Source organism: Eumetopias jubatus, unplaced genomic scaffold (assembly GCF_037043125.1).
Source record: "Eumetopias jubatus isolate StellerSeaLion01/CBP00866 unplaced genomic scaffold, mEumJub1_p1.0 scaffold_15, whole genome shotgun sequence".
In the NCBI taxonomy this organism is placed as follows: Eukaryota; Metazoa; Chordata; class Mammalia; order Carnivora; family Otariidae; genus Eumetopias; species Eumetopias jubatus.
Window position 1 is genome coordinate 57,956,981 of NW_028274821.1, and position 25,347 is coordinate 57,982,327.

The 25,347-nt window shown below is 44.3% G+C and overlaps 1 protein-coding gene and 1 pseudogene across 1 annotated transcript in view; one reads left to right on the forward strand and one right to left on the reverse strand.

Annotated features, from left to right (window-relative positions):
• The window catches only part of DNAI1 (dynein axonemal intermediate chain 1), a 65,147-nt gene that overhangs the window by 15,761 nt on the left and 24,039 nt on the right, over positions 1-25,347 (forward strand). The window contains exons 2-10 of the mRNA XM_028115158.2: positions 11,213-11,245; positions 13,991-14,089; positions 14,273-14,353; positions 16,273-16,399; positions 16,667-16,788; positions 17,038-17,157; positions 18,165-18,224; positions 19,702-19,836; positions 22,801-22,885. Coding sequence (XP_027970959.1) covers positions 11,213-11,245; positions 13,991-14,089; positions 14,273-14,353; positions 16,273-16,399; positions 16,667-16,788; positions 17,038-17,157; positions 18,165-18,224; positions 19,702-19,836; positions 22,801-22,885 — 862 coding nt within the window. The remainder of the gene's footprint in view (positions 1-11,212; positions 11,246-13,990; positions 14,090-14,272; positions 14,354-16,272; positions 16,400-16,666; positions 16,789-17,037; positions 17,158-18,164; positions 18,225-19,701; positions 19,837-22,800; positions 22,886-25,347) is intronic.
• On the reverse strand, positions 14,579-15,015 carry LOC114218203 (large ribosomal subunit protein eL43 pseudogene; annotated as a pseudogene).

Sequence of the window (25,347 nt, forward strand, 5' to 3'; positions counted from 1 at the left end):
CCGTGGGCTCATGGGGGCCAAGGAGGAAAGAGCCTTGTCCCCCTCTGAGTCTATTCCCACAAGTCTATGAGGTCCTCCTCTTGGGGTTCTTCCTTGTAGCGGCTGGGCTTCTGAGCCTTTCCCTGGTTGGGACATTTGTTTTTCCAATGTCCTTTCTCCTTACAGTAGGCACATTGATCCCTTGCCAAGGGGGCTCTGGGTCTCCCCCTTTTTGGTGGTCGGGGGCTCCCCACCTTTGTGTCTTCCTTTTCTTTCAGGGCAGCAGTGAGGAGGCTGACTTTCTTTTTTATCTTTTTGTCAGCTTCCCGTTCAGCTGCAACCTTCCTGTTCATGTAGACCTTATTGGCAATCCCTATTAGCTGGGTGATGTTCATCCTGGCGAAACCCTCTAGATTCTGAAGTTTTTTTTCCTGATGCCTGGGGCGGCCTGAGCCACAAAGGAGGTGTTTACCATCTGTTGGCTTTCCTGTGCCTCAGGGTCAAATGGAATGTATATCCTGTAGGCTTCACATAGACTTTTGTAGTAGTCCCCGGGGGATTCCCCTGGTTGTTGAGTGACCAAGGATACCTTAGTCATGTTTATGGGTTTCTTAGCTCCTGCCCAGATTCCCTGGAGGAGGGCCTCCTGGTACTGGTGGATGTGGGCCTGTCCCTCTGTTGTGGTGAAGTCCCATGCTGGGTGCTCTTCAGGTGCGGCCGTATTAGCCCAGGCAGCAGGGTTGATGACTCCCACGAGTGCGTGCTCTTCTAGGTACTGCTGTGCACCTTTCATTATTCTCCTCCTTTCCTCTGTGTTAAACATGGTACGGAGTAACTGTTGGCAGTGTTCCCAGGTTGGCCGATGAGTCTGGAAGAGGGATTCCATGAGGTCTACCATAGCCTGTGGTTTCTCAGAGTAGGATGGGGTGTTATGTTTCCAATTGAGGAGGTCGGTGGTGGAGAAGGGCTGATAACAGATCATGGAATGGCCGGGTTGGACGGTCCTGTCTTCATCCCACCTCTCGGGTTCCTGTGTCTCTCATACCAGCATTTGGAGGGCACTTGTGCCCGGCCTGGGGCGCAGCCTGGTTGCTGGTCCTGGAGAAAGTGGATCCTCTGGGCCTGGAGGCACCAGTGAGACCAATGGTGGCGGAGTGTCTGGAGCTGAAGGGCCAGGTGTAGATGGTTTTGGGGGTGCGTACGGTGGGGGCAGGATCAGTTCGTCCTTGGGATCGCCAGCTAGAATTTGTGGAAACTGGGGCTTTTGCCGATCTTCTTTAGGTCGCTTGGATAAAGCGATTAAGACCCTGGCCTGTCCCTGCCTATTGCAAGTGAATCGCACCCAGCGGGGAAAGATCTGGGCAATTCCTAGCCAGGAGTCAATGTACAGAAACTGGTCAGGGTGTCCTGGTTCTCCTGTTATAACTTGCCATACTCGACAAATCGTTGGGACATCCAATGTCCCTTCTGAAGTTCACCCGGCATTAAAGGTGGGCCATTCCAATTCACATAGGGTTCTCAACTTGCCAGGTTTATCCTGACTCTAGTCTCCTGAAAACCCCTTCTTGAAATTTTCGATCATGGTCTCTAGAACCATAGGTTTACTCTGCCCTGACCCCATGGTAATGTTCCCATGTGCGGTGACACAGAGACAGACAAGGGGGGTGGAGTGCCTCCTGTGGTGAGGAGACCAATCAGATGCCTGTCTGGCCTTGTCTGAAGGAGCCTATGTGAGGCTTAGCCATAGTGGTCTCAGCGTTGTGACTTATGATTGAAATCTATTCTGATGCCACCCTAGACTGTATGCCGTTCACCACGGAATCACAGATGGGCCCACTCAGACTCCATAGGCTTCTGGGGACCTTAAGGGTGCCCGCCAATGGAGTCACAGAATCAGTCCGCTTGAGCAAGCCAGGTCGGACTGCACATTCACTCATACATTCACTCCAGAAGTTATTACATTCCCTCCCTGGGAATCCCTACCTGTGAGACCTCTAAGAGGTCTCTGGGAGGTGATCAGGCTCCCCTTCCACCCCGACAGGTGGGCCTGTCTGTGTCCTAGGGCCCCAGGCCTTACCATAATCCGACATCGGGACCAGGTCCTCACCTGCCAAGTCTCCTCGAGTCTGGCGGGAACAGTGGAGCGGGGCCGGTCCGAGGTGACCGGGGCTGGAGACTGCTGAAAAATTAGGCAAGGTGCGCCTTCTCCCTTATAATCCCTCGTCTGTCACCTCCCCGCTGTTGCCCCCAAACCGGTGGCAACAATGGCCCAGCGTGGTTGGGATTCCCATTCAGGGAACCAAATGTTACAGAACCTGGACTGGATCACCCAACGGAAGAACCAAGAGGCACTCAGAGATCTTGGAGGAAAGGAGGTTTATTTAAAGCTGGCAGCGTCAGAGGAGAGTGATCTCCAAAGGTCTAAGCCCCGAGCACAAAGGGGGTAATTTATACACTTCTACTTTTGTATATGTGCTACTTCCACACGCAGCAGGTGGGGCAGGAGGGAAAACCCAGAACAGCCCTGGGGCGGAGACTGGGATTCCCTGGCTGGCTTGGTCGGCCACCTTAGAATGCAGATTTCCCTTATCATATCTATGGGAAGGACCAAAAAGTACTAGAAATGATAAATATGTGGCTAAAGAACTATCTTTTTTCCCTTCTATTCATTTTCTTAAAAGACATATGACTGTTTAAAGCAAAAATAATACCATTATAAGGTGGGACTTATAATGTATATAGAAATAAAATACATGACAACAATAGGGCAAAAGATGAGGTGGTGGTGGTAAATGGAATTAAGATGTTATAAGGTTATTACATTGTGAAATATGAAGTGGTATGTTATTTATTCTCAGTGGACTATGATAAGTTTAGGATGCATATTGTAAACCTTAGAGTAACCACTAAAAAGTAATACAAAAAGGCACAGCTAGAAAGGCAATAGAGAGAATAAAATGAAATACTAAAAAAACTCACTTAACAAAAGAAGGAAGAAGTTGAACAGAGGAACAAAATGAGCAGATGGAGGGAGGCAAATCGTGAGACTCTTTAACTATAGGAAACAAACAGGATTGCTGGAGGGGAGGGAAGTGGGGGGATGGGGTAGTTGGGTGATGGGCATTAAGGAGGGCACTTGATGTAATGAGCACTGGGTGTTATATGCAACTGATGAATCACTAAATTCTACCCCTGAAACTAATAAAACACTGTATGTTAACTAAATTGAATTTAAGGAAAAAATTTTTTTAAAAAGCAGATGGAAAAAAATAGAGAACAAAGAGCAATATAATGAAGACAACCATACCATTGCTTTCAATTAAAAGGTAGAGTTTCTCAAGCTAGGGAGAAAAAAAGCAAGACCCAACTAAATGCTACCTATAAGAAATACAGTTTAAACATAAAGGCATAGAAAGGTTGAAAATAAAAGAGTAGAAAAAATATACCCTGAGAATGGCAAGCCTAAGAATGTTGTGTGGCCATAGTATTATCAGCACTAAATAGGCTTCAAGACAAGGAATATTCTCAAAGAAAAGTAGGGACATTTCATAATGATAAAGGGTCAGTTCAAGAGGAGACATAAAATCACAAACATGCATACACCTATTAATAGAAGTTCAGGATATATGAATCAAAAACTGACAGAGCTAAAGGGAGAAGTAGAAAAATACACAAAGATAGTTGACTTTAATACTTGTCTCTCAGTAATTCAAAGATATAGAAGATTTGTTAACCAACTTGACCTAATTAACATTTATAGAACACTACACCCAAGAACTGCAGAATGTTCACAAAAATAGACCATATGCTGGGACATAAACACATCCCAAGACATATCAAAAGATTAAAATCTTACAGATTTTAATTCAATTCAAATTCAACATCCATCCATGAGAGAGTCTCAGCATACTAGGAATAGTTTGAACAAAACAGAATTAAATTAAAAATAAATAGCAGTATCTTTAAAATTCCCAAATATTTAGAAATTAAGGAACACATTTCTAAATAAAGGTGGTCAAAAGGAGTAAGGGCAGATAGTAGCTATACTTGTAGTGAGCTTGGCATAATGTATAAATTTGTCAAATCACTGTGTTGAACATCTGAAGCTAATGTAACATTGTGTGTCAACTATATTTCAATAAAAAAGAAAGAGAAAGAAAAGAAAGAGCATAAGGGAAATTAGTAAACATTTTTAACTGAGTGGTAACAAAAATATAACATCACAAATTTTCAGGTGCTGCTAAAGTTGTGCATAATGGAAATGCATAGCTTTAAATGCCTGTTTTAGAAAAAAAGGAAAAATTTAAAATCAATGTTTCATAGAAACAATGAGAAAAACAATAGAGAAAATTAACAACACCAGGAATTTATTCTTTGAAAAGATTAATAAAATTGACAAAACCTCGCAGAGCTCAAGATAAAAAGAAATCACAACAGCAATATCAGGAATGGAACATGAGAAATCACTACTGATCCTACAGACATTAGACAGGATAATAAGGAAATATTACCACAACTTTATGGCAATAGATTCAACAATTTAGATAGAATGGACAAATTTTTTAAAGATTTTATTTATTTATTTTAGAGAGAGAGAGCAGGAGGTGGGGCAGAGGGAAAGAGACAGAATCTCAAACAGACTCTTGCTGAGCTTGGAGTTGGACGTGGGCTTGATCTCATGACCCTGAGATCATGACCTGATCTGAAATCAAGAGTCTGAGGCTTAACTGAGTGAGCCACCCAGGTGCCCCGGAATAGACAAATTTCTTGAAAAATGCAGTTTACCTTAATTGGCACAAGAAGAAATGGAAAATATGAAAACTCCATACTTATTTTTAAAAAATTGAGTTCATAACTTAAAACCTTCCCATAAAGAAACTCCAGGCCCAACTGGTTTCACTGATGAATTGTATCAAATACATAAGGAATAAATAACACCAGGGGTGCCTGGATGGCTCAGTTGGTTAAGTGTCCAACTCCTGATGTCGGCTCAGGTCATGATCTCAGGGTCATGAAATCGAGGCCCACGTCTGGTTCTGTGCTCAGTGGGGAGTCTGCTTGAGATTCTCTCCTTCTCCCTCTACCCCTCCCCATGCTCTCTTTCTCTCTAAAATAAATAAATAAATCTTTTTAAAAAAGGAATAAGTAACACCAATCTTACACAAAGTCTTACAGAAAATAGTGACAGGAATAAATACCAACTCATTTGATGATGCCAGCATAACTGATATCAAAATCAAAGTTATTACAAGAAAAGAGAATGACAGGCCAATGTCCCTTATGAACATAAATGTGAAAAATATTAGCAAATCTGTTTCAGCAATGCATAAAAAGAATATGCAAATGCAATGCAAAAAAAGATCTATTGATCAAGTGGGGTTTATCCTAATAATGCAAAGTTAGCTCAACATTAAAAAATAAAAGTATTTCTTCACATTAAGAGAACAAAGAAGAAATATCATATAATGACATCTCAATAGATTCGGGGGGTGGAAAAGGACAAAATTCAACATCCAACCACAAAAGATTAGTAGAAGGGTCAAATGAAATGATGTACTCAAAAGTGTTTAGTAAACTGAAAGATGTTATAAAAACAGAGGGTGTTTTTATTGTCATCCCTCTACAACACCCTTAGTTTTATAGGCTCCTTTCTGATAAGGACTTCTTGGGGCCTGGACAACACACTTTTCAATTGTACAATAAATGCTCTCAGAATGGGACTCGCCATGCATAGCAGACCATGACAGAGTAATGAAAGAATGACAGCCACAAAGTCTACACTGCCACCGTTAGTTGGCTTACTGAGTGCTGGGCTCTGAATTAGGTGCTCTTCAGGCATTGTTTTATTTTATCCTCAGAGCAACTTTGAGGAGGGCACTAATATTTTCTCTACCTTGTAGATGAGAAAATGAGGATTAGAGACTAAATACTTTGCTCAAGATCTCACATATAGTTTATGGCCGAGTTAGGAACCCAGCCAAGCCTTACCCTAAAGCTTCCGCTTTTAAATCCTACCCTCCTTGCCTGCTGTAGCCTTATCTGGAAAGGGTCCCCTAGAGTTGGCTTCTGCCCTTCTGGGCTTCCAGGTAGGCACCAGCCTGGTCTCATATCTCCTTTTTCTGCACTCAGAACACTGTGCTAACTAACACTGCATTAATAGGAAAGAAAAACCTATTTAATTGTGCTTTGTTGATTTTAAAAATTCTTAGCATGTTAAATTATAAAAGTAATGCACATTCACATTAAAAATATTAAAACCATGAGAATGAGTATATGGTGAACAGTATTGGTCCCTTCCCCCACAATTCCCCAGTCACATTCCCTAAACCAAACTGCTATCAACAGATTCTATATATTCTTCTAGAAATTCTGTATGTATATGCAAATACACATACATACATAGTCTTAAAGTGAGCAGATGGGTCAGCTATTCCTGTAGCTTGCTTTTTTATTTAACAATGTACCTTGGAGAGCTTTCCATAACAGTACATAAATGTTTATCTCATTCTTTTAAAAATATGCATAGTATCTTATTGAATGGCTATACCTTAATTTATTTAACTAGGCCCCTACCAATGAATATCTAGGTGTTTTCCATTTTTAAAAACATTACAAATAATGCTGCAGTGAGCAATTTTGTACATCTTATGCATGTGTATGAATACTGTCAAGAAAGTGGAGTTGAGGGGTATCTGCATCTTAAATTTTGTGAGGTATTGCCAAATAACCCTATAAAAAGTTTGCATTAGTTGGCACTCCCACAATAGCGTATGATAATGTCTACTACCCTTCATCTCTAGTGTTTCAAAATTTTGAGATTTCTTTCAGCTACACTTATTTAGTGCCTTCTGTGTGCTTTAGACACTGCACTAGGCTCAGAGATTTGAAATGCAGTCAGTGTAGCCAGAGAAAGATTTGTTGGTGAATTACTGTTCCTTTGGGACTAAGAGCTTTTACCCTTTTAAAAATGGAAACTGCAAGCTGGTGAGGTATTTAGTTTCAGTTTAGCTTAATGGAAACCTGTTAGTGAGTTTTAAAATAAGGACCAAGACAACTGAAATGGTAAACGAAGTCTCCTGGGCTCCAGGAAGGAGGATGCTGCATCTGTGGGTTTTCGTGCTTCGAAGAGCCCTTCTTTCCAGGAACAAACATGTTTCAGAATTGAACTCTTTGGAGGAAATGTGAGCTGCTGTAGGCTCTAGTCCCTAGGGTGGGGGCCTCCTAGTAAGCAAGGCCACACAGACTCTGTGTGGCTGAGAGCAGAGCAGGGTCTATAAATGGGAATAAAGGCTGCCGACTATTGTTAATTGAGCATAAACTCTGGCTAAGCACCACACTGTGCACTTTATGTGCATTGACTCATTTAATCCTCATAACAATCCCATGATTGAGAGGGTATCATGTCCAGTTTAAAGATAAGGAGATACTGATAAAGATAAGGATACTGAGGTTCAGAGAATACAAGTAACTTGCCTAGAGTCATAGAACTAGCAGGTGGCAGAATGGGGACCCAAATGAAGGTATGGTTGATTTCAGAGCCCACATTTGGGCTCCTTGAGTATATCTGATCATGTACTTGTTTAATAAATATTATATCTTCATGATAGAGAACAGTTTAAGAATCGTGAGATGGAGCCCCATGTTGGGCTCTGTGCTTAGCAGGGAATCTGCTTGAAATGCTCCCCCTCTCTCTCCCTCTACCCCTCCCCCTGCTCATGCATTCTCTCTCTCTCTCAAAATAAATAAGCCCTTAAAAAAAAAGAAGACTAAGGGGTTCAAGCATATATTCCTGGTCAAGGATATTGAGAAGGAACTACTGGAGAGGTGACATGGAAATGAAGGTGAAGAAGTTTTGAGAGAGAGCAAGGGAGCCCAGCCCTCATCCTGAAAGAGAAAGGAGAAGTAACCACTAGGGAGCTGAGTTTTTACCAGTTCCTTCCCTCAGGATGCTCACACGAAAATCTGTAATAACAAGAATAGAAAATGCTCTACTGTGGAGGAGTTCAGACTGGGACATCTGTTATCTCATTGATCATCAGGATTAATTTGACTGCCATGGGGGTTTCTTCTTCCTCCCTTGGCCAAATAGAATCACCTATCCAAAACTAGAAGATCGGGCGCCTGGGTGGCTCAGTTGGTTAAGCGACTGCCTTCGGCTCAGGTCATGATCCTGGAGTCCCGGGATCGAGTCCCGCATCGGGCTCCCTGCTCAGCAGGGAGTCTGCTTCTCCCTCTGACCCTCTTCCCTCTCGTGCTCTCTATCTCTCATTCTCTCTCTCTCAAATAAATAAAATCTTTAAAAAAAAAAACAAAACAAAAGTAGAAGATCTTCTTTGGTCAATAGTGTAAGAATGGTGGACCTCCTTTGCTAAAATCTCCAAGCTGCCTCCAATGTGTACTGCAGTATTATGTTTCTTTTCATAATACTATTCCCTTTTACAGACCAAAACCCAGAGATAATAGAGTGTCTATTTGAAGATACATTTCATCCTTCATCTCCTAATAGCCCGTACTTGTGGTGGTGATGGAAAGTGGGGCAGAGCCTTGCTCAAAGTGAAGAATGGAAGAGTGGAGGGAGGGAGGAGAAAAGTGATAATATGGCAGGGTTAGATAAAGGACTAGCACAGGTTAGTTGAGTAGTGTTTTGTTAGGCCAAGATAGTGGGAGCAGCAAGGGAGAAGGGGAAGATGGTGTTTCTGGCAGGAGGAATTGTAAAAAGCAAAGGTGCTGGGGTGCCTGGCTGGCTCAGTCAGGACAGCATGCAACTCTTGATCTCAGGGTCATGAATTTGAGCTGCATGTTGGGTGTAGAGATTACTTTAAAATAAATAATTAAAAAAAAGCAAAGGTGCAGAGGTGAGAAAGCACAGACCATGCTCAGGAAATGTGAGGAGCCTTGCCGGGCTGCATCTCAAAGTGCTAGCACATGAAGGGTTGGAGAACAGGCTGGAATGGAGATGTGGGGCCAGATGATAGAGTTCTGAGGGCCAGGGGAGGGAGTTTGGGCTTTGTTCTTCTGTGGTTTGATGGCTTCTGGGAGGAACCATCAAAAGCTTTCCAGGAATTCAGGCTTGTCTGTCTCAGGCTTCTCCTTTTGGAAGACCAAGGGTCCAAAGTGGCAGCCTGACATTCAATCTCCTTTGCCATGGTTGGGAAGTCAGGGCTGCAGCTGATTTCATTGGCCTGTTTTGCATTTATTATAGTGTGGCTTTTATAGTGTGTTAATTGAAATATTTCCAACTGCCAAAAACAATTACACTCAAATTGCCTTGTCAGTTCTTTTATTGCCAGATAAATGTTTTACAGACATATTTACGGGGGGCAGTGGTAACTGGATCTCGTTTTCTATTTAAGGCTGGCAGTTTGGATTGGGATTGGCCCTCCAGTGCTCTGTTGTGGGCCAGAAAGCTGTTGGATGTTGTGCGCTTCCATCTTGTTACCTTAGGGATCAGAGGTGTGTCAAAAAAAAAGCAGCTTTCTGGCTCATGCAGCTTAGCCTCAGAGAAGGGTTCCATGGCTGGAAACCCTGGCAACCTGGCAGAAATCTGAATCCTGCTGCCTGCTCTACCAGCAATAATCCCAGCCCAAGCTGAGACATGCTCCTCCCTCTCCCTGGAATCCCTTTCCTCCCCTCCACCATCAAAGCCTCTCCCATAGGCTATCATGTAAGAGCTGTAAGAGCCCATCTAGACTAACTCTCTCACTTTGTATTTGGGAAACTGAGGCCCAAGAGACTTCCCCAAGACCACACAGGTGGCCTATGAGCTCAGGGAGCAGAGGCCTCTGTCCATGGGCTGTGCTGCCGCCACACTGCCCTAGCCCCTCCTTTAATACTTGAGACCTGCTTCTTACGGGAGCCCTTCCTTCACATTTCTAGCCTCCACTGATCTCCCTTTGGCTTGATCATCTGAAACACCTATCATTCTGTATATATACTGCAGGGTTTTTGTTTGCTTGGTGGAACATTTTACTGGCTCTGTCACTGTTCTTCTCGTCTTTGTGCGTGCCGTTTCCTTCTTCTGAAAATTTTCTCCACTTGGACAACCCATACTTGTTCTTTGATACCCAGCTAGGAAATAGCCACCTCTGAGAGCATTTCTTGGGCTGGGTGGGTGTCTCTGTGCACCCCTCCAGCACCCTGGGCACACGTATCTCTGCTGTGGGCACAGAGCAGGCTTTCAAAGGAACATATACTGAGTGAGTGAGGGAGGGAGTGAGTGAGTGAGCACTGCCTATACTCATCTGTCCTCCATGGACTCTGAGCAAACTGGAGCAGAGACCTCATCTCTCTCTGTTTTTGTCCTACTGCTTAGGTGTGTCCCTAACAAATAAACAGATGCTCAACAAATGTTTATCAAGCTGAACAGACCATGCTGCTCTTGGGAACATAAGATTTTAGCATATTAGAACTGGGAGGTCATCACATCCAATCTGACAAGGAAACTGAGGCCCAACAAGGAAAAACATTTTTCCCAGCATCATGATCACTAATAGGTTTGATGGCATTCCTTCATTTATTCAATAATATTTTGAATGCTTACTATATTCTCAGACAACAGTGTACAAAACAAAATACCTGCTCAGAAAGAGTTTACATTCATCCCAAACAAGTGTTTATGAATATAATCTGACCTCAAAATCCCCTTAATGCATAGTATAAAGCTGAGCACTTAGAATATGCTTTTTGTTTATTTGTTTGTTTTTTTAAGAGAGGGAGAGAGGGGTGGGGAGGGGCAGAGAGAGTGAGAGAGAATCTTAAGCAGGCTCCACACCCATTGTGAAGCCCAACACGGGGCTTGATCTCACAACCCTGAGATCATCACCTGAGCTGAAACTGAAAGTCAGATGCTTAACTGAATGAGCCACCCAGGCACCCCTAGAATATGCTTTTTAAAAATGTTTGTTGAGGGGTGCCTGGGTGGCACAGTTGGTTAAGCATTTGCCTTCCACTCAGGTCCTGATCCCGGGGTCCTGGGATCAAGTCCCGCATCGGGCTCCCTCCTCGGCAGGAAGCCTGCTTCTCCCTCTCCCACTCCCCCGGCTTGTGCTCTCTCACTCACCCTCTGACAAATAAATAAATAAAACCTTAAAATTATTTTTAAAAAAAGACTTGGGAAAGCTCGATGTCCACTGCCTTCGAGGTCTCTGGGCAGAGGCCTCCCTGCAGTGCTGTTTCTGATACCCCCACGGAGATTTGCCTCTGACTTAACTCGTGTTTCTGTTCTTTCTTTCAGAGCTTCAGTGTGGGTAGAGGAGCCAGGAGGAGAGTAAGTGCTGAGCCCACTGCAGGCTCTCAGCAAGAAGCCAACAGCATTGTTTTCCACTGAAAAGATTAGCTCTATGTTGTTTAGAAAATTCAAATGAGCAAAGAGAACATTAAAATCATCACCCTTAAACCCACCATTGCAGGACACCTCTTCATTAATACATTATGTTATATGCTCTCAGATATTTCTGTGCATATATAAAAATTATATGTATTTATTTTTAAATGGAATCAAACTGTATGTTATTTTATAATCTGCTTTTTACATAATATATTTAGAGTACTTTCCATTGCCAATAAACATACTTTTATAGCATCATTTAAAATTACTGTATAATATTTTACCATATGTTCCTTAAGGCCATACCATAATTTGTTCAACCATGCCCCGTTATTGGACATTTAGATGTTTCCTCTTTTTCACTGTTATGATCAGTTCTCCGGCAAACATTCATGCATTTACATCTCTGGGCATGTCCATGGTTGTGGTTATTTCTTTAATATAAAGTTCTACACATAGAAACTTCAGTCAAAGAGTATACATACTTTTTAAGGTTTTGAGAAATATTTCCTAATTGCTCTTTAGAAAGGTTGTGTTTGATTCGAAGGGGCACATGTACCCCCATATTTATAGCAGCAATGTCCACAATAGCTAAACTATGGAAAGAGCCCAAATGTCCATCAACTGATGAATGGATAAAGAAGATGTGGTATATATATACAATGGAATATTACTGAGCCATTGAAAAGAATGAAATCTTGCCATTCGCAACGATGTGGATAGAACTAGAAGGCATTATGCTAAGTGAAATAAGTCAGTCAGCGAAAGACAAATACCATATGATTTCACTCATATGTGGAATTTAAGAAACAAAACAGATGAACATAGGGGAAGGGGGAAAAAGAGAGAGAGAGAGGAAAGCAAACCATAAGAGAATCTTAACAATAGAGAACAAAACTGAGGGTTGATGGAAGGAGGTGGGTGTGGGATGGGCTAGATGTGTGTTGGGTATTAAGGAGGGCATTGTTGTGATGAGCACTGGGTGTTACATGGAAGTGATGAATCACTGAATTCCCCACCTGAAACCGATAACTAACTAGAATTTAAATAAAACTTGAAATTAAAAAAAATGACCAAAATCGTTAGACTGGCCCTGCACATCAACAGGGTAACCACAGTTATGTTTTGGAGGAATAAATAAAATATCTTCTATTTTTTAGAGTAGCAAAGAGAGGTTAACTGTAAAATTCTGCTGCAAAACATACAGAAACTGTAGTCTGCCACTGCAGAAGAAAAAACTATTAACATAAATATGAGAAAACTGATATAATTTTACTGAACACCAGCAGCCTGACTGCTAATTGTGTATGTCAGGGGTGGGCAAATTCTATCTATAAAGTGCCAGATAGCAAATATCTTAGGCTGTGCAGGCCGTATGGTCTCACATATAATTACTCAACTCTGCTTGTAGGGCAAAAGCAGCAAAAGACAATACATAAATGAATGAGTGTGGTTGTGTCCCAATAAAACTATTTATGGACACAAGGAATGAAGGAAGGGAAGGGAAGGGAAGGGAAGGGGCGGGGAGGGGAGGGGAGGGGAGGGGAGAAGGGAAGGGGAGGGGAAGGGAGGGGAGGGGAGGGGAGGGGAGGGGAGGGGAGGGAAGGAAAAGAAAGAAAGAAAGAAAGAAAGAAAGAAAGAAAGAAAGAAAGAAAGAAAGAAAGAAAGAAAGAAAGAAAGAAAGAAAGAAAGAAAGAAAGAAAGAAAGAAAGAAAGAAAGAAAGAAGAAAGAAAGATTGTGCTAATTTATGGGTATCAATTTTCCCATAACCTCACCAACACTGGATATTAATTTCATTTGGTTGAGGGGTCTCTTTGTTTTGGGTTTTTGTTGTTGTTTTAGTTTTCAACAGTTTTTTTTTTTGTTTTTATTTTATTTATTTAAGAGAAAGAAAGCGAGAGAGTGAGCACGAGCAGGGGCAGGGGCAGAGGGAAAGAGAATCTCAAGCAGACTCCCCACTGTGCAGAGCCTGACATGGGGCTCCATCTTATGACCCTGAGATCCTGACCTGAGCTGAAACCAAGACTTGGTCACCCAACAAACTGAGCTACCCAGGGGACCCATAGTTTTCAGAAGCTTTATAGTGAAAAATTACATTCTTTTTTTTGTTTGCATATCTTTGCTAACAAGGGTGAATTTTTTTGAATATGGCATGGGTCACTTTGGCAAGGTGTTTAGCTGTCTATTAGGCAAAGGAAATAGTTCTTGGGTTTTTTTTGCAGCAAGGATCTGATGGGCTGTGAGGCTTAAAGTTACCAAGTACTGAGAATATTGTTGTAAGAGTAACCATAAGGTGGCAATTTAGAAGATAAAACATGAATGAGAGTTGAAGTAGCTTAAAGAGCAGCCGGATGTCCTTTCATTTTGCATAAAGCCCTGCCTTTCGCAGCTAGTCCTCACCATTCGGTTCTAGGCTGTATGGGAGAGTACGGAGAGATGAATTCTGGTCTCTGGCCCACCACAATGTTCCAGCTAAAGCCTGAGCCCAAGGGCTGAGGTGGCCGACATCTTCCAGGCAATGAGAACTCTGGACTTAACAGTTCCTTTGGACTCCTCCATGAGTGGTCTATTGTGCATTTTATATTCTCTGTACTGGGGGCAGAGCTTGGCTTCTGGGAGGATTCGTGAATGAAGAGGCTTCCTGCAGCACTGCTTGCTGATCCTCACACAAGGTTTTTGTCCAGGATGAAGATTCAGGGACTGACGTGGGAGAAGGAGCAGATGAATGGGCCCAGTCCAAAGCCACAGTTAGACCCCCTGACCAGCTGGAGTTGACTGATGCGGTGAGTTAGCAGCATCCTGCCCTTGCCCCTTCCACCTTCTCCAGCCTCAGAGATGTGTTCTTTCATAGGACTGATTAGGAACCTGGGTGTGAGATGTCTGCTAATGCCCTTAGGGGTCCTCCCAAGTATCAGAAGGGGTGGGGGCCCTCCATGTATGACCCTCTTGGTATTTCTCTCCCTTAGGAGCTAAAGGAGGAGTTTACCCGCATTCTGACAGCCAACAACCCACATGCACCCCAGAACATCGTCAGGTACAGCTTCAAAGTAAGTCATCACTCCTGGGGTAGGGGCCTCTAGGTACTCTTGGCTTGGCAGTGACTTGCTACATTGCAGAAGCCTCTCTGCTATTAGAGAGATCACCTTTAAACTTTGGTCTTCAGCTAGAACCTTGAAATTTTACATGGAATTTTCTGGAGAGTTAAAAAATTTCTTTACTAATCTCCCTTGCAGTCTTTTTATTTTCCAATAAAAATTGGAAGGATTTTTAATTTCCAAGGCCTTTGAGAAAGCAAAACTAATGCAACACAAATTGAAAGATCTAATTAATAAATTTAACAACAAGTCAAAGTAATTTTGTTACATAAATTAACCCATTTATTATAGGCTAGTAATGTTTCAAATGGTGAAGCTTCTACTGGTCTTTCAACTCCTTCAGTCTTCTGATAGCAGACTTTACTGTGACAGCAGAAGTGGTGTTGTAGGTCCAAGCACCACCAGAGACGGTTTTCATGCAGGAGCCACAATGCCAGATCCCCACAGCTCGTCTTTTCATCTTTGTTTTGCCACAGAAGGAGCAAGTGTACTTGGCGTGCTGGCTTATTTCAATCTTCTTCACCATTTTCCTGAGGGAGGCACCATAACGGGTCCCGTATTTACCCACGATTCCAACCTTCTTGGTGCGTTTAGCCATGTCGCCGCAAACTAGGTCTGAGCCCAGAGAGCCTCCCTTGCAGTCTTAATGAGTACTTATTACATGTCAGACACTGTGTTAATAAATTATTTTCATTATTTTTAATACTTAAAACTATCCTGAAAATTAGATAGTATTATCCTCATTTTACAGATGAAAAAATCAAGGCTTAGAATGGTTAAGCCCAAGGTAATGCAGAAAATAGGGGACAGAACCAGGATTTGAATCCATCTGCCCACTGCCATAAACCCTGCTCTTAGCTGCCACGCTGTTTTAACCTCGCATCCATTGGAGTTCCCAAGAGAAGGGCTCTGTGGTAACTTTTTAAGGCAGAGCATCCCAACCTATGTGCAGAAATAGTAATCCTTTCAGCCCTCCAGGGCTAGGTGGGTTTGGTTCAGCCAGAGCCCATGGGCTGGTTTCTTCTCTAGAGCTTCCCCTCTTTAGAATTTACCCCTGTGTGTCATACAAATGTAATAATTGTCTATGTGACTTGAAGAGGGTTGAGAAGAAATGTTTTGAAAGAAGGAAGGATACCCTGGTGTCAAAGTCAATGGTACAACTAAGATGCTTGTCAATAAGGAAGCTATCTAGAGGAACGAGACTAATAGGCCCTATGAAAACAGGGATCCCATCTGCTTTTGCTAAGCTTTATATCCCTGGAACCTAGAAAGTACTTGGCATGTTGTGTTGTGTCTGCTTAAAAATTATTTGTTGAAGAGGGAATGAACAAGGTTGCGTGGATTTAATGCCGAGCCCTGCTTCTCATTTGCTGTATGAACTGGACAAGTGCCAAACTCAAACCTTTTCTAGATTTCTGTGGCCTCTTGTATGGAACCAGGGGGATTGGGGATTTGGTATCTTTGAAAATCTATCCAGTCCTCGCATCCACTAAATGCAGTGCGGAGAAGGTCAGGCCAGGTGTGTCTGATGACTACATGTGACCTGTCTCAACTATGCAGTGAGTCAGGTACACCAGGATCTCTTGGCATGGATGTGAGAGCCAGTGATAGACAAATCCAGAGTTGTTCAAAGTTGAAAAGAAAAGGTATTTAAAAATATGTCTTTGATGAGAACTTAAAAACAAAACTTTATTTCATTTGCCTCCTCTTCTTAAGCTGGAATGTAATGAAAACTTCGGGTTAACTGAAGATATATCTATATATCTCGTTAACAGATGGACCATGTTAAGCCTTATAGAATGAAGGCAGACTACATTCTCACTCCAGCTCTTTTGGGACTGCTGGTCTGATTCAGTCCCTTCTCCTCTTAGGAAGGCACATATAAGCTTATTGGCGTTGTGAACCAACTGGCAGTTCACTTCAGCCAGGTTGGGAACCTGGTCCCCAAAGACTCGGATGAAGGACGGCGGCAGCACTACCGTGATGAGTTAGCGGCAGGTAGGCCTCGGGGCCAACCCGAAGCTGTGGCCCAAAGCCGAGTGCCCTTTCTGTGGTCACCCTAGGGAGCAGATACTAAGCCATAACTTTGCGGAGCTTCTACTTACATAACGTCCCACAGCTGGCTGCCCTGGTTAGGTCTGGGAGTTAAGCCCTGAGAACCCTGGGGTGGCTGAGGTCTCAAAGGCAGAAACCAAGAAAGCCTTGCCCTGCCAGGGGTGGGGGCTTAGGCCTGGGCTTCAGGCCCATCTGCAATATCTTACCAAGGTTCTCAGGAGTCCACCAAGGTGGTGATTTCAGAAACTGAAATCTTTGAAGAAGAAGAAGAGCCTAAGGAAGCAGAAGCTGAAACTGAAGCTGGGAGTCAAACAGATATGCCTGTAGCTGAGGTACAGTATAGTACTGCTCCCATCCCTCCCCTTCCCGCTCTGGCTATGCATGGAAGCTTCAGGGGTCACTTGTTGGGGTGGTGGTGGAGCTGAAGGTGAGAAGTTAGAGACTGCAGGTACCAATGCCTCTGGCATCATCACCCTCTCCCACTTCCATCCTCTCCTACGACATGAGCTCTCCCCACCCCCTGGTTCCCCACCACCTTCTTCCCACAGCTGAGCCCTGGTCCTGTGGGTCTTTTTTTCTAGGCAGCTGCAAAAGTGACTGAAGAAGAATTGATGACTCATAAGCAGCCCAAGGAGCGAAAGCTCACCAACCAGTTCAACTTCAGTGAGAGGGCCTCACAGACCTTAAACAACCCTCTCCGGGTAGAGCAGCCCCCACCCCAGCCCCTTTACCTCCCAGCTCTGCACTGTGCATGGCAGGAAAGGAGCAGGCCTGATCCCAGCCCCAGTGGCCCTTAGCCTGGAAGGATGACAGGAACACGCCACAGTTAATCTCTCCAAGAAAAGCTGGGAACATGTGTTCGGGTCCTTGCAAGCCCTCCTGGTAGGAGTTCAGAGTGGGTGACAAGGAGTCTGGAGCCCTTCACTGAGACAGAAACTTATATGGGCCTTGGAGAAGAGGTCAAGATCTGGGGGAGAGAGGGGAAGCCAGAATGTGCCAGGGAGGCAGGACTAAGCCAGTTTGACTGAAGTTGATGGTCTCTGTGATAGACTAGCTGGAAAAGGCTGGAAAAGTTCCCTGGCTTATAAGTATGGAAGACCCCGAGTACCAGGCTGAAGGAACCTCTCAGGATTTCAGGGGAGAGACTCACGTATGTAAGACAGTGTTTTACAGAAATCAACCTGTGGGTGGAGGGCAGAAGTCTACAGGATGGGTTTCTGGAAGCTCCTAATCATGCTGTGTACTCCTTGTACTCCCCTGTGTACCAGTAATCTGGGTGATACACAATGAGGAGGGAGTGTATTCCTCTGCTGGAACCAGAGGCCCCAGTATTAGGGAGAAGTCTTCTCAGGGTGAGGGATATTAGCCCAGTAGTTTGCCAAGGGCTGACCTCTGTGTCTTGCATCAGGAGGCTGGCCAGAGACCTGTCCATCCCCCACATGGAGTTTTTCTTGGTTGAAACTGTCACAATCAGACTTCATTGTCCCTAATTTCTAGCTTAGGCTTCTTCTGAAGGAGGCTTAGAAGGAAAATGTAGGCTTCCACTGTGTCATTTGGTCCTTTGTTCAGGCCCTCTTTACTTCCCCAGTTCTTTGTCCTGTCTCCCCCTCTGCTCCAACTGAAATGTTTCACCCATGGATATACTGTTGGGTTAAGTAAGAAGGAGTTGAGGGCTTTCTGTGGGTTTCCTGTTGTCATTGTTCTCTAGGACCGAGAATGCCAGATGGAACCTCCTCCCAGGACAAACTTCTCAGCCACAGCCAATCAGGTGAGACCCTGGGTCAGCCTAAAAGTCATCACCACATCCCCAGCCACCGACCCCATGCATCCTTGTCAAAGATTCCTCTGACAGTCTGCCCTCCTCATCCATCCATCTTCCTGCTCCTTGTCCAGGCTCTGAACACTAGGAATATGAGACAGTGGGACTCCACCCACTGAGCTCTGCATCAGCTACATGCCCCACCCCCGGACCCCGGGCAAGGCTGTCAAAGAGGGAAATAGGCATGGTTTCTAACTCTGTGCAGCCCATGGCACCCCACGGCTGACTCTGAAGTGTTAGCACTCTAACCTGCCCTTCCAGCAGCCTTCGTTGTTCCTGAGACCCTCCTTCCCCCTCAAATCCTACTGGATAGCCATGCTGATTTGGGCAGGATTTGGTGCCAGGAGACCTGAGCTCAGGCCCCAACTTTGCTGCTCATACTATAAGATCCTGGGCAAACTATGTCACCCTTAATTCATCAGTCTCTCTTTCTCTGTCAAATGAGGACAACAAGCAGCCTCACAGGGTTGTTGGAAGGCTCTGAATGAGATTAACAAACATTAAATTATATTGTAGCATGGAGTACTGGCCCATGGGTGAATCGTTAATGTAAGGTGTGTCTATCTGGCCTCCAGGTGGCAGTGACTGCCCAACTCTGCAGAGCACAGAATGTGATATGGGGTTTTTCAGTCCCAGATCCTTGCTGCTTCCTTTGCTACTATCCTTGGGCTTCTCTTGCTGTCAGATCCAGTTAGCAGGGGTTCCCTTACCTTTTTTTTTTTTTTAAAGATTTTATTTATTTATTTATTTATTTATTTATTTATTTATTTGAGAGAGAAACAGAGACAGAGGGCATGAGCAGAGGGAGAAGCAGAGGGGGAGGGAGGAAGAATCTCAAGCATACTCAGCACTGAGTGTGGGACCCAACACGGGGCTCAATCCTATGACCCTGAGATCATGACCTGAACCAAGAGTCAAACACTCAACTGACTGAGCCACTCAGGTGCCCATCCCTTACTTTTGTTTATCTTTTTATTCTCAGAAGGTGTGGTCAGTGCTGTAGACAGCCGACATGAACTAGTAAAGTTTATCACATCTCCATAGGGGAAACATTTTTAAAATGTCCTAGTTCACAGTCTTATAAATCACCAAGAAAAATGTGAGCTAGTCTAATATTTGCCCATTTGTTTTGCCTAGCGGGATCTGTAGGTTGGAACAATACTGATTTCCAGCTGATAATTGAGCCTCTGAGCTGCGGGGTGGAAAGCTCATCCCAGAGTGCCCTGAGAGCTTCATTCCTGTCCTAGAGCTGACAGCAGAGAAGACAGACATCTAAAACATAATTACAGTGGGCCAAGTAGAGGATACTATAGAGGCATATTCAGGGGTTGACATAATCTATTCCTCAAGCTCTAAAAGCTGAATAGGAGGTAACTGGATGAAGATTTTGCCCTGTGATGATCCTTCTCATCTTGCCCTTGCCTAGTGGGAGATCTACGATGCCTATATAGAGGAGCTTGAGAAGCAGGAAAAGACCAAAGAGAAAGAGAAGGCAAAGACACCAGTGGCTAAAAAAATGGGGAAGATGACCATGAGGAAGATGACATCTATGGAGTCCCAGGTTTGGTGGAGGTTTCCATGGCTCTGTCACAGAGAATGACTGAGTGGGATATTGGTCCCTGGGTAGACAGAAGCCTGGCTTTCTGGAAGGACTTCACAGACTTTAAGGGGGTACCAATGTTGAAGTATGAATAGTTCTTTCCTTGTGGGAAGATGTGAGAAGAGCTACAGCTGCCTCTGGCATTCTATACCTCTCCCCAGTCTTATATAGGATTCAGGATTTTTGGGCTAAAGGGCAACAGAAGACATGAATGTTATTGAAAGTCCAATGTACACCTTGAAAGAGCTCAGGACTCTTCTTGGGATGGGTTGGGATATGAGAATAAGGCACCACCTCCCTGAGCAAGGGCTCCCGGGGTTTGGGAGAGTGATTTGCTCTTTGACCTTCAATCCTTGGGTATACTTCTGCTCAATTTTTTAGGTGAGTCTTATGGGCCAGAAGCCAAGTCAGAGCTGATCACAGTCACTAGCAAGTCCAGGCCAATGGGTGTGGTTATTCTGGGCTGGATTTTTACTGTGAAGAACCATATAGGAGTCATTATAGAGGTCATGGTTGTGGGGCTCACTGTGGGTATAGCCAGTATAGATTGGAGATTATCATGGAAGTTATGGTGATAGGTCACCACAGGGAAGATCACCACAGGGAGATGCTGGAGGGCCACCTTGTCCCTTCAACAGAGAGAAAGCTGGGTCAGGAGCCAGAGTTGCAGTATGGATATCAGGATGAGTTTGACCTGCAATGGAGTGGGAAAGATGAGGGCCACAGGAAGCTGAGGTCTGTGTTCAGCACCTTGGAGAGCTCCCAGACAGCTCTCTGGGAAGTGGTTCTGCTATAAAAGCCAGATCAGTTAAAGGAAATTTAGCTTTGTCTGAGGTATGCCCATTTCCACTCAATTCCATGTCCCTGATAAAAGTCACATTTTACTGGAGGTTTGAGGGTTCCCTGCTTTGGCTTAATATGAACTTCCCCAATTCAGTTTCATTCAACTACAGACCAAGAACTCGTGATCATGATCATGCTGGGTACTGGAACCCAGAGGTGAAAGATTGAAGTCCCTGCCCCATGGGTTGCCCTATCCAGACCCTTGATTTCCCCTGTACTGTTGCCCAGAAGTTAGTGGCTTTGGAGGGGCTGTTGGCCTGAGTCAAGTTTCACTTGAATATCCTTCAAAGGTTTGGCTATAGGCTGTGTGCTAGGACCATTATTGCAGAAACCTTAACTGCAGTTGCCAAGACCCAGAGAACAGAAGAAATGTCCCAGTGGCTGAGACTGAAAACTGTCCTTGGGTCTAAACCCTTGGTGTCTAATATGTCTACCAGACTTGGTGTCTAAAGTGCCCAGGGAAGGAGGACTACACTGGATTCTTCCAACTTGGTTGACATTCAAGGCTGTGATGCAGACAGATTCTAGCCCTCTGGACCAAGAAGCTACAGTGGTGGCAGGACATTGTGGGGTGTCCACCAACACCAGTGAATACCTGTAGTGTGCAACCTCTACACAAGGGCATTGAGTTTTAACTGGGAATCCCAAGTACTGGGCCTGGCTGTCTGTAGAATAGAGTGGCCCTTTGTTCATGCCCAGTGCATGAACAGAGTGACACCCTTTTCTCAGGGACCTGCATCTGATGAGGTTGATATAAAACTCAAGTGCATAGGAGGGAAGAAAGCAGAATAATTCCATGATATATCCTGTAGGAAGGTCTGTAATGATAGATCTCAGGTTTCTGTCTCATTAATGATTTGGATGAATGTACAGAAATGAATGTAAACTTGTCTGGTCTGAAAGATTAGGACAGGAATGGGAGAAAAGGCTCAGAAACCACAAGTTTAGTCAGAATTAATGAAGAGCTATGTCTGCTCAAGTAGCATAGTATCTACAACAAGGGAGACAACAGTCCACCACACTCTGTCCTCAGAGCACATCTAAAACCCTAAGTCTGCCAGGACCAGGCAAGTGTGGTCAGGCTAGTGAGGGACTGGCTTTCTGTGGGGGGCTGAGGGTATGGGACCTGGAGTCCACAGAGTTGAGTTTACATACTCTCTTTCCTACTTTTTAGCTGGGTTTTTTAAACCTGTTTCCTCACTGGTAAAGACATCCTAATGATACTTACTTTGCAAAATTGTTGTGAGAACCCAAGATCATGTACAGATGCTAGTATAGTACAGTGACCCTATGATGCAGGTGATATCCACCTCTGCTATATCATTTGTACTGTAAGACTCAGAGAAGTTAAGTAACTTACCTAAAGTTGCCACCTGGCTCGTAATCCATGGAATGGGAAGGGAATGCAAGTCTGTGTACCTCCAGAAGTCATCCTCTTAACCACTTCCTGATGTTGACACTCCTGGAAAATCTCATTTTCAAGAGCCATGGCTTGGCCCTCTTGAGCCCCTCGAGGGTTATCCACTCAGCAGTGGGCAAGGCCTTGGGTTAGGAGTCATTTCTGCTGTACTCTCTGTGTACAAGCATATCTCTGCCCCTTCTCTGGGTCTCTGTCTCTTCCTCAACTCTTGACTAAATAAGTTGGATCAGAAGCTCTCTGAGGTCTTTAATGGTAGTCTTTGTCATTGCCTGAGATGGTGAAACCTTTCTGTCTCCACTAAAGAAGCCTCTTACCTTTCCTTTTCTATTCTTCCCTCCAATACCCTTCCTGGGCTCTCTTCATTGTCCTGTGTTGTACTCCAAGATATGCCTTTTCCAGAACAAGTTCAGAATGAAAGATCATGAGGCAGGCTGTGCCCAGGAGCCCAGGATGGCAGTGCAGACTCCTTATGCCACTTATGATCTGGGCATTCCCAAAAGGGGGTGGTGACATGAGCTGGTCCTTGAGGCATGAAGAGATTTCTTTACAGAGCTATCTGGGGTGGGTGGTGTCAGAGAGACAATTGCATATCTGGCTGTGGCTTGAGGCATAACCTTTCCAGGTGCTAGCTATGAGGACCTGTGGCCTCTGTATCTCCACAGAGTGATGACATCACCAAAGTGACTCAGGCCGCTAAAATTGTGGAGCGGATGGTCAACCAGAACACATACGATGATGTTGCTCAAGGTAAGATTTGGGGGAAGTGCCAGTAACTACTATTATTGCCTGTATTAAAAAATTCCTCATGGGGCACCTGAGTGGCTCAGTTGGTTGTGTCCGACTCTTGATTTTGGCCTGGGTCATGATTTCAGGGTCCTGGGATCAAGCCTTACGGACTCTGTGCTCAGTGGGGAGTCTGCTTCTCTCCTTCTCCCTCTCCTCCCTCTGCCACCCCCACCCTGCTTGCAAGTGCTCTCTCTCTGTTTGTCTCTAAAATAAATAAATAAATCTTTAAAAAACTTCCTCATACAAGGCAAGTATTTGAGTGTCCCATGCTAGGTCCTATAGGTGCAAGGGAAAAAAAACTAATCCTTCCCTCTTCTGGATGTCACTAGGGAAACAAGACATATACTGGTCCACTACAAACAATAGAATAAGAAAAAAATGGGTCTAGTGATGAGATCTGACAATGGTACAGCAAAAACACCTGCACATTAGTGATCCAATGTCATCTTCCCAACAGCCCATGGAGGCAGAGAGCAGAGAGTATTACCCCTACTTTACACAAGAGGAAGCTAAGTCCAAGTCTACCTGGTTAGTGAATGGCAGAGAGGACCCAAATCTAGGTCTTGAGCTTCCTAATTCTTGTCTCTACTGTGTCCAGCTTGGGGACAATATAAATGCTAGAATGCAGACTGAAACTGCTCTGGGGAGTCTCAAGAATGGAGGAAGAGAAATGAGGAATGAGTGGCAGCAGTCAAGGAAGGCAGCAGGGAGGGCTAAGCTAGGTGCCAAGGAATAAGCAGAGTTTGAGTGGGAGATTAGCAGAAGGGCAGATGTTCTGGCCAAGGGACAGCATAAGCAGTGACTCGGTGGTGAAAACAAACTGGAATAGACTCTGAGGACAAAGGGCAGCAGGCTCAGTGACCCAAACGGAGGTCTGTTGGAGAGTAGTGAGAGTTCAGGTTACAGAGGTGGTTGGAGCCAGCTGATGAAGGGTCTGGAATATCTCATGGAATCTGAGCTTTTTCTGCAGAGAGTTCAAAGATACTGTCCAGGCAGGAACACAGCCCAGTGAGAGCATGACTGGAGAAGGATGTGATTGGGCAGAATACAGGGACAGAGATGAAGATGAGGTTCAGGTGTGGGGTAGGATGGGCCTCATCACACCTTTTCCAGGGGATGGAGAAAGGGAAGCAGTTATAATAGCGAAAAACCAGCATCAGCAATTCCTGGGAACGGCCTATGTATTGGGCATTGTGCTGTGCAATTTACATGTATTACTTTATATCATCCTGACATCCACACTGCCAGGTGAATACCATTATTCTCTCCATTTTGTAGGTGAGAAACTTGGGCTATTGCCACCTGTTCAAAACCACAGCTAGTAGGAGGAGTGAGTGGAGCCATCAGGACTTGAACACAGGCCCCTTGGATCCATAGCCTAAGCACTTCAGCACAAGGCTACAGAGCCACTGAGCTGGAAGAGACATTCAATAAGTCTATGCTGGTGATTAATTAGTGATGAAGTGAAGAAAGGGATTGATTCAGAGATGCTTAAATCCTGGGGGCCTGGGAAATTCTGGGGTCTTTGACAGAGCCAGGGAAACAGAATCCTTCCCATGGCATGAACAGCACGTTCCCAAGTGGCTTGTATTTCCCTAAGAGGTTGTGCATTTATTTGGAGCAGCTGCCTCCCCAAAGTTGGCAGCTCCTCCCTGCTGGCCAGTCTCCTTTGCCGACAGCCTAGGGCTCTTCTTGGTGACTTGATGCTCATTGCTCACCCATGGGACATAGAAACCGGGGCTGCCAAGACCAGCCATCTAAATAAGCCCCCTTGTTATCATTCAGGCTGGAAAACGACCTTGAGTGCTTTTCAAAGCTGTCAAAGTACACAGCAGCTGTGAATGAATTTGTCACTCACACAGCTTGGCTTCCTGAAACCCAGCTTCTGCCACCAGCCCACCAAAGGGCTGCAAACACGATTAATATCCATGGAGAAATTGGCCTTGGTGAACCTTTTTCATTTATAAGAACACAATCACATAAAAATGCACTGAACTTTGATTTTTTTTAATTGCATACTCTTTTCCCTTTGGGAAAGTCTAATCATGAAGAAGTGAAAACAGAGAAATGTTACCAATTAATCTCCTCTCTGAAATGAGGTATTTTCAAAGATAGCCTAAACTCAGGGATCTCTGATATGATCAAGGCTCATGCCTCTGATCACTCTAATTTTGTTTTTTTGGGTTTTTTTGTTTTTGTTTTTTGTTGTTGTTGTTGTTGTTGTTGTTCTGAGACATTTTTGAGGTTTGAATGTGGTCCCACAACCTCAAGGCTGGGGCAGTGCCTGGGCATGTTCTTGACTGTGTTGGATGAGAGGATTCATTTTCTAAAGGGTCACCCCTGGTTGGAAAAAAAGATTGAGAAATTTTTCACTCCTGGTGATTTATTTCATTGCATTCTTAGAACAGTCATTGGGTGTCTGC